This window comes from Hakea prostrata, chromosome 2, assembly GCF_041222555.1.
Source record: "Hakea prostrata isolate BN-2017 chromosome 2, UWA_Hpros_2, whole genome shotgun sequence".
NCBI lineage: Eukaryota > Viridiplantae > Streptophyta > Magnoliopsida > Proteales > Proteaceae > Hakea > Hakea prostrata.
Genome location: NC_142601.1, coordinates 63,877,798 through 63,890,018, shown reverse-complemented (window position 1 = coordinate 63,890,018; position 12,221 = coordinate 63,877,798). Strand labels below are relative to the sequence as shown.

At 39.2% G+C, this 12,221-nt stretch overlaps 2 protein-coding genes across 3 annotated transcripts; both read left to right on the top strand.

The window, feature by feature from the left end:
• The first annotated feature begins 1,677 nt into the window (after nucleotides 1-1,677).
• Nucleotides 1,678-8,962, top strand: LOC149025652 (proline-rich receptor-like protein kinase PERK8). The gene is made up of 8 exons (XM_089145849.1): nucleotides 1,678-3,354; nucleotides 3,718-4,125; nucleotides 4,210-4,296; nucleotides 5,355-5,425; nucleotides 5,533-5,609; nucleotides 6,274-6,421; nucleotides 7,773-7,934; nucleotides 8,082-8,962. The coding sequence occupies exons 1-8, from the start codon at nucleotides 2,382-2,384 to the stop codon at nucleotides 8,340-8,342; spliced, it is 2,187 nt and encodes a 728-aa protein (XP_089001975.1). The 5' UTR covers nucleotides 1,678-2,381; the 3' UTR covers nucleotides 8,343-8,962.
• A 665-nt stretch (nucleotides 8,963-9,627) lies between these two features.
• On the top strand, nucleotides 9,628-11,517 carry LOC149025651 (cinnamoyl-CoA reductase-like SNL6). Of its 2 annotated transcripts, none has more exons than XM_089143158.1 (5): nucleotides 9,628-9,890; nucleotides 10,003-10,160; nucleotides 10,369-10,554; nucleotides 10,638-10,791; nucleotides 10,953-11,517. In XM_089143158.1, the coding sequence occupies exons 1-5, from the start codon at nucleotides 9,644-9,646 to the stop codon at nucleotides 11,255-11,257; spliced, it is 1,050 nt and encodes a 349-aa protein (XP_088999284.1). In that variant the 5' UTR covers nucleotides 9,628-9,643; the 3' UTR covers nucleotides 11,258-11,517. The 2 variants fall into 2 exon arrangements, with proteins under 2 accessions (XP_088999284.1, XP_088999283.1); XM_089143157.1 differs by having other exon boundaries at nucleotides 10,000-10,160.
• The last annotated feature ends 704 nt before the right edge of the window (nucleotides 11,518-12,221 follow it).

The following is a 12,221-nucleotide window of genomic DNA, read 5'->3' as shown; positions in this document are numbered from 1 at the left end:
ATATGTCCTATTTAGTCAATGATGAAAACTAAAGGGTGATGGTGATTAGCCCAACAAATACTTTTTAACGTAGATATTTTGTTGGTAAATTTAACATAAATGTTACAAATTGCAAGGAATATAAAAAATCCAACTTAGTCCTTTCTCCACTCTATCAATACATTATTATTTCAAAATTCTTTATAACAATATTTAAAATTTTCTCCACATTCATTACGTCAATCACCCGATTTGTTGATTTTGAATTTATTTTATTTTAAAATCTACTCTTGTGGTTAATCTTCTGCTTCCATGATGTTCTACTGTTTATTTTTTTAATTTTAATAGTTGATTAACCACAATACTATATAATTATGATGGTTTCTAAATTGAATTTTATAATAAACTAGAATAATATTTGGTCACGGACCAATAAAAGCATATATGTTGGCAATAAACACATATAAATTATCAATTACGTATAAATTATTTAAAATACGTATTTTTTACGTATTTATATTTTTGGGTAAATGTGACCTCCCACTCATGTTTGAACACATGAACCATGCGACTAATCACCTTATTTTTCTTAATTTTTAATTATTTTTCAAATCTAACAAGTTTTTTAAAGAAAAAAAATTCAAAAAAATTTAAAGAGAAAGTAAAGATTTCGTGCGAAATTAATTGATCCTATCTACATTGACCAAAATTAGGATGACTCTCAACGTTCAATTTTCACATAAATTTTTTTTAAAAAGTCTTAATAAAGCTTTTAATTTATTTAAAAAATGCATTTGATTGCAAGGAAAATTAAAGGAAAAACAAGCTAAATTTTCAAAAATTAATATAAAAGTTCTAATCAATTATTTGATTTTACTGTTAACTCCAAATCAACGTGATTTTTGAATTCAAACGTATAGCTTTTTTTTTTTTTTTTTTTGATTAATATTTTATTTAGCTATTTTTATATAGAACAAAAAAAGAATATTTCATTCTATAAAAAAAGAGATTTTTTTGAAAGTAAAAGGCAAATTACATATATCCTCCGGTGTTATAATTAATTACATCTATTATTCTTTAAAAAAATCAATTATAGATGTCCTTACTATTAAGAATTTAAAACTGTAAATGGATAGTTCTGATCAAGAAATGAGGGATATTGTAATTGATTGCAAATATAAGATTTATATATAATTTATTTAAAATAAAAATAAAATTAGATATTGGCTACACTGCCGACATGTTTAACTATGCCTACCCCATACCCCCTTCATGGTGCTAGCGTGCAACATGCAAGTGGCAGCGTAGCCAACTCTCTTTCAAAAACATATTATTTTCTTGGTGAGATTTCAGACACATTAACGATTATATCTTTCTGATTACTCAAAAGATGCCATTTTGTTTAGACAAATTTCAAGCCTGGTTATCTTTTTGTTGCTGTGTAGGTGTAACCAACCTTCCTGCACTGCATAAAATCCAATTTTATGTCTTTTTTGGAGTTTTTAATTATAGATTTGCCTTTAAACAAAAGCAAAGCAAAACGTCTACTCTTTTTTATTTTTTATTTTTTGGGGCTTTCTATCTTCTTAAAATTACAGTATTGATCAATTCTTTTTATTCTTTTGGTTTTACGTACCTTTTGCCCTTTTTTTTATTCGATGTCGCTCTCACGATCCTTTGAACAATTGGATTTGATGCCAGAGGTTTTTTTTATATTTTTTTAATTTATTTTTCATATTTGAATTGATGTTTCTTTTGTTTGTTCAGATGGTGAAGAAGTTTCTAAGGAAGTCACCACAATTTTCTTTTCGGGCAATTAGCCACAATTCAAGCCATCCAATTCCAACCTGTTGAAGGCGGATGTCCAAAGCTACTGTTGTGAACTGTGACATCAGCCTCTGAAGAACAGGAGTTGGTAGGACTCCTGCATTTATAGTTTTTGGGAGTGTTTTTTAATTTTCTCCCACTTTTTTTCTTCCATTATTTTTTTTTTTTGATTAACTGGCAATACTGCATTTTGCTTATCAAATTACTCGAAAACTTGGTTTGGGCATTTGGTCTTTGGTGATATCGGTTTTGGGATTTGGAATTGTCTGGTGCCAGTGATTTTGTTCGAGTTTCTCTGGTCAAGCAGGACTGTGTCAACTTGGTTTAGAGTATTTGGTTGCCATGTTTGAAAGAAGGGTAGCATTTTGTGCATCTGGGCGTTATGTTTTCTGTGGAGTTGTGGTTGATGTTCTTGTAGATGGGGTTCTACTGGTGTGGGAGAAACATTTCTGATATCGAAGTTGTGATTTTGGGTTATAGAGTAAGTGCCTGCAGATGCATAAAGTTTGGGGATAGTGGTGAATGAGTGTCAGATTTGGATAGTATTGTTAAGGTCACAGAGAAATTTGACGAACATGGCTTCTCCTTCTCCAAATGCTCCTTCTCCCCCTGCCACACCTGCACCAGATGCTTCTTCTTCTACTGGAAGTCCACCATCTCCGTCTGTGATCAATAGTCCAGCTCCATCTTCCAATTCAGCGGTTGCTTCACCTCCTTCAACGACGACCCCTTCTGATCCGTCGCCCTCTCCTCCGGCTCCAGTCTCAACCCCGCCTCCTCAATCCTCTCCGCCGCCGCCGCCTCCTGTGGCTTCGCCGTCCCCTCCTGTGGCTTCGCCTCCGCCTCCTGTGGCTTCGCCTCCGCCTCCTGTGGCTTCGCCTCCGCCTCCTGTGGCTTCGCCGTCGCCTCCTGTGGCTTCGCCGTCGCCTCCTGTGGCTTCGCCGCCGCCTCCTGTGGCTTCACCACCGCCTCCTGTGGCTTCGCCGCCCACTGTGACTTCACCACCACCATCTCCTGCTCTTACCTCTCCGCCACCTCCGGTGTTTTCGCCACCACCACCTCGACGTAATAGTTCTGCGGCAGAAGGTCCTGTGCCACCACCACCTTCACCTCCATCTCCAGCAAACCCACCTTCAGTGCCTCCGCCTGTTGTTCTTTCTTCACCTCCCCCGCCTCCAGCAAAACCACCTACAAATTCTCCTCCCCCACCAAATTTAGTGCCTCCTCCAAGCTCATCACCGCCTCCGCCTCCAGGTAATCCTCCTCCACCAGTTGTGGTGACACCCTCCTCTAAATCTCCAATTGTGACACCACCCCCACCACCTGCCAATGACACTTCTACGGCAAACCGAATAGTTCCTTCTCCTCCCTCTCCCTCGGGAGGGGTATCCACCGCTGCGGTGGCCGGAACTGCCATTGCAGTAAGCTTGCTAATCCTTGGTCTTATAGCAGTTGCAGCATGGTTTGTAAAGAAACGGAAGAGAAAGACAACTGTTTTCAGTGGTGGATATCATATGCCTTCTCCATATGGATCTTCTGAGCGATCAGGTAATGAAATCCCTAACATCAATTGTCCATTTTAAATGAATGATTGAAGCATGAAACTCTTTCTCAATTGAAGCTTGAAATGGTGTCAACATAGTATGAATTGTTGTTCCATCAATGACATAAATTATCGGATTCCCCGACATTATGCACATTGAAATCATGTTGAGGTGTAAAAAGTAAAAATTTTTCTTGGCATGGACATCAACAATAGTATTAAAAATTGCCATTAACAATTTTAATTGTGGTTGACTGTCAAGTTTTGTTGATATATCAATATGATTTTCAAAGCTGTCGATCTGAACAAATCTGTACATATTTGAAATCATTTGAATGGAGTTGACAAGAGTTGCATTTCCTTTTCAGATTCATCCTTTATCAAGCCCTATTCTTCAGTTCCTCTGGTAAAAAGTGGCTCCGGAAGCGAGTTTATGGGTTCGCCATCAGAGTCAACTGGGTTAGGAAATTCAAAGTCATTTACCTATGAAGAACTACAAGAGATCACACATGGATTTTTGCCACAGAATCTGTTGGGTGAAGGTGGATTTGGTTGTGTGTATAAAGGATGCCTACCAGATGGAAGAGAGGTGGCTGTAAAACAGTTGAAGGTGGGTGGTGGGCAGGGAGAACGTGAGTTTAGAGCTGAAGTCGAGATTATTAGTCGAGTGCACCATCGGCATTTGGTTTCGCTGGTAGGATACTGCATAGCTGAACATGAGAGGTTGCTTGTTTACGATTATGTTCCAAACAACACCCTTTACTACCATCTTCATGGTAAAATAAACCTTTTAGCATCTTACAGATTCTTGTTCTGTTATTGTGAGATTGCTGATGTTCTCTTCTATTTTGAATTTGTAGGGAAAGGTATGCCAGTAATGGATTGGGCAACAAGGGTCAAGATTGCCGCAGGTGCAGCTCGTGGGATAGCGTATCTCCATGAAGACTGTAAATAACTTTTCTTTTGTTTGCATTTGATAATTTTCCCCTCTTAAACCTTCCATTGCATTGTGCCCTAGAATTATATACCCCCAAATCAAGTACAGTCACAACATGTCTGTCTCTTGTACTTGTTTTCCATTACGCTATATATAGTTATTTGATTAACATTTCTTGTTTTGTTTTGTTTTCTCTGAAGATATGATGCTTTCATATCTTCAGAATGATTCCTTATTACTTTAAGATTAAATCTTAATTAATGGTTTATACTTTTCATATTTTGTATTATGTTTGTTGCTGGTTATGCTGAGAAACCTTAATTTCTGGTCTGGGCCTAATATTTGCCCTGTTTTCCATGGTGTAGTACTTTTTTTCTTAACCTAAATACCTATTACTTTTAGGTCATACCTTAGCTTGGTTATTTGTATGAGAGTAACCCTTAACAACATGAGATTGTGGTGTGTGAGATCAACATCAATGTAGAAATATAAAAGCACACATGTACAAGAACTGTACAAAATGGATTTTGCTTGGGAGCAGTGCCAATGTGGCGCTGCTTGGGGCAGCCAACAGCCCAGATTCACTGCTCGGTCCAGATTTAATCTGGACCATTTATTAATCCACATGCAGATTGCTAAAACTTAAGTGAATCTGGAAATGTGGATTAATTAAACGGTCCAGATTTAAATCTAAACCGAGCAGTGAATCTTGCTCCTCGGCTGCTCCAGCAGCTCCACATCAGCGCGGCTCCCAAGCAAGATTTGTACAAAATAAAAAAGATTATGAATTTGACATTTGGTTCTCCAGTCCAATCCATTACGTAGAATTTTCTAACACCTTCAACATGGCATAGCTAGGTATGCAGTCCAATGGATTCCATAATGGACTGTACTTTGGTACGGGAAAATTTCACCATAAAATTGATGCTAGTATATTATCTTCTTCCTCTTTACGGAACATATTTCTAACATATTAATTTCATAAAGAAGTGGTTGTACTTTTCTCGTAAAATTTATTCTTCATACTTTACATCTGAATAGAAACTCTTTTTGTTCTTTTTTTTTCAGGTCATCCTCGGATTATTCATAGGGATATTAAATCTTCAAACATTCTTTTGGACAACAACTTTGAAGCTCAGGTATGCATTGCTATTTAGAATTCATGTTTTCTTGAGCTTCCTCTTTGCTAGTTGCTAATGCTGCTTATAATTCAGCTCCTCTTATCCTCCCTTTCCTCACATGATAGGTTTCAGATTTCGGGCTTGCAAAGTTAGCTCTTGATGCGGACACACATGTAACAACACGTGTCATGGGAACCTTTGGGTAGGCATTCATTTGTATTTTGGTTCTGAATGTAGCTTGAAAGATTAGTGGGGTTTATATTTTCTTATCCAGTTGGCCGTTTAATTTGAGGCACACCAAGGGCGGTTGTGGCTATTTCGACCATTGCTAGTTCTGGTATCATCTGGATTGGTTGCTTCTAGTTAAGATTTGTAGCCTAGTTTCTCTTACTGGCCACAATGCATTGCAGTTGTTCCCTTCTAGTTTTTTAAAAAAAATACTTAATTATAAACCATTTTTGAAGCTTTATTCTACCATGTGGGAAAATATGTGTGGCTGAAAGTTACCAGCCAAATGTAGAGGGTGTGTGCAACATGTCCTCATGTTAGAGGGTGCCAGCAAAGCTGGTACTCAAGCTGTATATTTCACCATGCGTCATAATGCTTCCAGAAATGGTTGAAAAGTTAGTATTAGAGAACATTTGCAAGAAACCATTTTGGTAGGGACGGACCATAAAATTTGACATGTTTGAATCCAAATGGGTAGCTTGTCTATTTTATGGTGGATATGGATGTGACAACCCTCTGTGTATGAAATTATTTTCCCATTTGGTCAAGTTGTGTTGTATGAACCATGCTCTCTGTATTTATGCATGTATTGCAATTCTGTATATTCATCTGATGAATGATGATGGTTGGATTTCCAGATACATGGCTCCAGAATATGCATCAAGTGGCAAGTTGACTGAAAAGTCGGATGTTTACTCTTTCGGGGTCATGCTTTTAGAGCTAATTACAGGTCGCAAGCCTGTGGACGCATCTCAGCCCTTGGGAGATGAGAGTTTGGTTGAGTGGGTAAGTTCCATACATGTACACAGTGAGACAGTGAATCTCTACTTATGGATTAATTTCACTTGGTACTTCCTTTGTCCTGACTTCAATACTTAACCTGGTGATTTCTGTATATTTTGAGGACATAAACATTGCCTGGTTTTGTATTATGCCTGGAAAGGGTTTTCTGAGCCAGCAGGACAGGGGACCCTAGTGTCTATCTGTCTCCTCTGATGAAATGACAGCTCTGTCCTCTAACATGCAATACCATTTTGTCGCACTTACTAATTTGCTTCAGTATGCTGCTTGCTCAGAGAACCCTTCCCCCCTGGTCAAACTACAATCTTGTTCCTTTCCTGGTTACTGTGATTGCACCATATTCATTTTGTTTCCTTTCACCCTTCTGTTTCTGGCCCCAGCATGGTTCCCTTGTTAATTTGGTCTGATTTGTGTCATAAAATCAACTGATTCTTCCCAATCTTGTTGATCCCTATGGTCTTCCACCTTGACTAAGACTATCAGAAGTGGCGTAGTTGGGCTGAATGAGTTTCAATCTGTTACAGCCAACCTCAAAGGATACTATGTTAGGAATTTTTAGGTTTTTGGTCCAGTTTGGTTCGGAAACATCACCTTCCGTTGCTACATGGATAATTACCCTATATTGAGTTTAGATTTGTTCAAGCATCAGGCTTACTGATGGTACACATGCATTTAATAGGGTTAATATTGTTGGGCGTTAATATCTTTTGTTTTTTTGGGTACATTGTTGCACTCATATTTACCCAAGAATAACAACCATAATTAATCTATGCTGTACTGAAGCTGGACAATGTTATTCTATGTGACAACAATATGAGTGTTCTGAGATTATAACATAATATTGGATGCAGTTGATATTTAGTGTGTTGGGCAAGTGTGAGAAGCTGTGGTGGTTAAACAAACTTCAAGGACAGCTTTTTCATGTTGAGTTGGTTTCTAACTGATGCAAGCATATTGATTACATTATTTGGAAAATGATACCCAGGAAGACAATATGCTGGTACAGGTTTTTGATATGATCTGGGTTCAGTTCATTACAGATTTGCATTGGTTACCTTCTAACCTCACACATGCTTACCCAGTGTCAAAACTTACAGTTTCACTTCAACACACATGCAGCATTCCTTGATCAAGTGCCAAATCTGTCTACCATGTTTCTTTTCCTTTTTTTACCCCTTCCTTCATAGTTGCTATCTCATCTGAATATGTCCTTCCTCTTCCAGTTTCTTTGGAGAAGCTGAAAATAATGCAATTGATCTCCACCGGTGACAAAATATGATTGAATCCCTGGGAAAATGTTTAGTTTAGCTTTACTAAAATATTATTTCTTTTTCAGGCTCGGCCATTGATTAATCAAGTGCTTGATAGTGAAAACTTTGATGGGTTGGCTGACCCAAGGCTTGAAAATAAATATGTACGACATGAGATGTTCCGGTTGATTGAGGCAGCTGCAGCATGCATACGTCATTCAGCTCCAAGGAGACCTCGCATGGGACAGGTAATGAATTCTCAATTGCAATGCAGATTCAAATCTTGCATCAAATTTTTCCCTCTTTTTTTTTTTAATCAAGAAAAACCTTGCTCTGGGGTAATAAAATGAAATGATTCAAGAGTTTTTTTTTTCTTCTTCTTTTTCCTGCCCCAGGTGGTACGAGCTTTTGACAGTTTAGGAGATACCAGTGACCTGAATGATCTAAGTAATGGTTTGAGACCAGGCGACAGCAAACTCTATAATTCCACCATACAATCTGCACAAATCAGAATGTTTCAGAGGATGGCATTTGGTAGTCAAGACTACAGTTCAGGTTTCATGAGTGAAAATAGCTGGAGGAGCCGAGAATCTGGGACGACTCAAGAAAATGAGAGAAGCCGGGAATATGGGAACAGCCATGAATTTGGGCCATAGAAGTAAACACAGATCATTGCTTGGCGATACAGAGATTGCTAGGATTAATAGCTCAAAGGGACAAGAGGATTTTTCCAGGTCCCAGTAATATTTTTTATTTTTCTGTAAATGTATAAAGGACCTGGGGCTCAAAAAAATGGCTCATTTTGGCCTTGTACCGAGCCAAGCCAAATTGTTTACTGGTACATGGAACGCACCAGCTGCCCTTACATTCGACACATCCTAGTGCTACGTATCCTGTAATTTCTTGCTCGTCCATGGTTTACATATTTATGCCTGTAATGTTCCATTCACCATTGTCATTCAGAATTGTCAATAGAACTTCAATTTACCCCCATCATGTTGTATGTATTGGTGAATGAACTGGAGCAAATGTTCATCCAAAATGAGTTAGAACTCTTTATCTTCTTCTGGAAAGGCTTCTTGAAGTACTGAGAAGTGTTGTTCAAATTGATCAACATTTTGGCTGTTTCTTCTGACTCTTACTTTTCTCCTGGGGTCTAATTCAGACTAAGCTGAAAATTAATTAGGGAATTGTGTGCCCTATCATCAACATAAAGAATTTTGGTTGAAGAACTGGGAAACAAAAATTTATGCAAAAGAGAGAACTTCACTTGGTAATTATAGATAAGAGGCATAAGAGGGAAGAATCACAAATTCTAGACGATCATATGAAAGGTGAACCTGGGCTGGGTTTTAATTTTTTTTTCCTGGGTCAAAGGGACGAGAGAATAGTTGACAAATGCACATCTTGGGCTGGGCTAAGAAGACCAGGACTGGGTTGGGGTTTTAAAAAGATCCAGCCTAAGCAAAGCCAAGCCCAGCCCAGCCCAGCCGGTTGGGGTTTTATCTTTGTTTTTCTATTTGATACAAACTTTGTTTGTTGAAATGGCAACTAACCGTTACAACTGTTTCGAGAACGAACTAAGTCACCGGAGACGGAGAAGATGAAACTCACTTCGGCAAGGACAATGGCTGGATAGACGTTTAGGTAGAGACGAAGAAAGCCATTCGTTCGGACAAACCGTTCAAGTTTACTTGTTAGAACGGTTCAGCAGATACACTTATGAAAGATTAATAGTTTAGATTTTTGAAATGACACGTGGCGTCCATCCATCGTACGGCCGCCCAAATTTGCGCCCACGGAGGATTTTGATCCCACGTTTCTATCTAATCTTCAATTTGACAATCTACGCTTCCTTCATGCACGGTACACCTAACAGCAACCTCCTCTAATCCCCGCGTGCACTTATTATTAGTTCCTCTGCCATTTCATTTCCTCAATTTGACGACACAGAGAGATGGGGAGAATGGAGAGTTGCAGCGAGGCGGTGCTGGTAACTAAACCAGAGACATCGATCGCAGCTTCATCATCAGTCTGTGGAAACCAGAAGCCATGGGGGAGCTTCAATGCTATTGCTTGCAATATGAAGGGGAGTGACAGGAAACTGGTCTGTCTCACAGGTGGGAATTCACACTTGATCTCTCACATACTAAGGCACCTCTTGGCTCGAGGTTACCTCGTTCGTCTCGCTCTACAAAACCCAGGTCTCTCTCTCTCATATACACACACAAAAACAGATGAATTGCATGCGATGTTGTTGATGTTTTTAGCTAGCTAATTTGATAGATCGATGGTTGGTTTGTCTTTGAACAGTAGAATTGGAGGAAGAGGAAATGATAGAGTGGGTGGGATTAGAAAGCGTGGTGGTGGCGAAGTTAGGAGATGTAGAGAGCCTCTGCAGAGCCTTCACTGGTTGTCATGCCGTTTTCCACACCTCCTCTTCTTTCGATCCCCGCGGTGTCTCCGGTTATTCGGTTAGTCACACCATAACACTGTCATGTAATTTGCGCATTTTATGTTGAATTTCTGGCCAAATAGATCAAAAGTGGTCGTCCTTTATAATGTGAACTCACTCACCAATGGCCATATCTGTGAATTTTTAAAGAGTTCACTGATCGTAGAAAACTTACTTGCCCTTGACATAGGCACAGAGGCTGCACCTGTTTTTGATTAATTTTGCAGGAAACAATGGCCTTTCTGGAAAGGGAAGCAGCAAATAATGTTATTGAAGCATGCGGCAGAGCCGCTTGTGTTAAGAGATGCATCTTTACTTCATCTCTGCTAGCTTCAATATGGCAGAGCAATGATTTTCATGGAGTCATCAATGAGAATTATTGGAGCGACGAAGAGTTCTGCAGAGACAATAAGGTAGTCAAAATCTATTTGCAGAACAAACTAGAGGTGATACATTATGCAAATGAACATGGTTTCTAATTTTTTTGGGTGAGCAGCTTTGGTATGCCTTGGGTAAGACGACAGCAGAGAAAATTGCTTGGAGAAAGTCCGAAGAACTGAAAGTCAATCTGGTGACAATTTGCCCTGGCCTTCTTATGGCACCAACCTTTCCAAATGCTCAAACAGAAGCTTCTCTACCCTATCTTAAAGGTAAAGAAATCCATTTGCTAGCTAGCTACTCTAGTTATAGCCCTCTAAAAATTCATGGGCTCAACAGATGGCAGATCAAGTGTCATCTTTTCTTTGGGTAAATTTTACAAGCACCTTTCATACACTTGGTTCTAATAAAAAGTACTCATGGCTCTACACAGGGGGACAGCTTATGGTAGATCGAGGAGTATTGGCAACTGTGGATGTCAATACAATGGCGAAGGCCCATGTTGATGTTTATGAAGCTATGGACTATGGAGCTTGTGGGAGATATTTCTGCTTTGATAAGGTTGTGGAAAGATTAGATGAGGTTATTGACCTTGAGAATGGGTTGAAAATGCATGGCCTTTTGTCAAGAGGAAGACCTGCTGTGTCAAACCAAGAAGAAAATGAAGAAAGGCATTGCTCTCTTAGTAATGCTAGACTTGCTAAATTGGTATCTTCTGCTCCATCTTGCAGACATTGAATCACAATCCATCATCTAGCAGAGTCAGTTCCCTTGATATTCATGGTGTGATAAGAGAGCAATAAGAAGTCTAGGTAGAGAGAGAGAGAGAGAGAGAGATGCATTTTGCATAATAATGATTTGAAGAAAGCTTTACATGGAAATCTCATTACAATTGGCTGGGTTTGATTGTGTTTGTTGTAGCCATTGATGAGGCAATGTAGAGTTGCATCTTGCATAATAATGATTTGAAGAAAAAAGCTTTACATGAAAGTCTCATACCACTATCCTGACCATCTTGTGTTTGTTTTTTTGGTTCATCGGTAAAATTAATTACAAAGAGTCGGGATCATAGGCTCAGGGATGGGGATGGGAATGGAAATTGGCGAAAATTCAAACCTAAGACCTCAATCAAATTATATCTATGTAAGAGACTGGCACCACTATTCCAAAAACGCATCTAATTAATCAATGCTTTGAGGTAGATTTTTCTACTCAATGCATCGTGAAAGAGATATTAAAATATGAAAGGTATCTTCTATCCTTGACATTGATTCGAGTTTAATTATGTTTGAGGCAAACACTGATGTAGCATTGATGAACAACCCTCAAACAAATTCTATACATTGACATTTCATTTTGTCCACGTGTTTTGATCAACAAATCAAAGACCTAATAAAAGACCAGGCGCGTGGGAAAGGTGGGGGGGAGTGGGGAAACAAAGGACCTTCCAAACCAGGGGCGGGGGGGGTCCACCCGCTCCCCCCCGCTTTACCCCCTTGGTTGGGGGAGGGCCCCCGCCCCCCCCCCCCCCCCCCCCCGGGGCCCCTGCCCCCCTCCCCCCCCCTTGCCCGCGCCGATACTTTTACTTGATTTAAATTGAGTTTCATCCTTTTAGAAGAAATTTCAATTTCCTTTTCCCTCTAGTGCAATCAAAAACTAAAATACCAAAGAGAAAAATAGTGACGGCCCATTCCAAATCAGT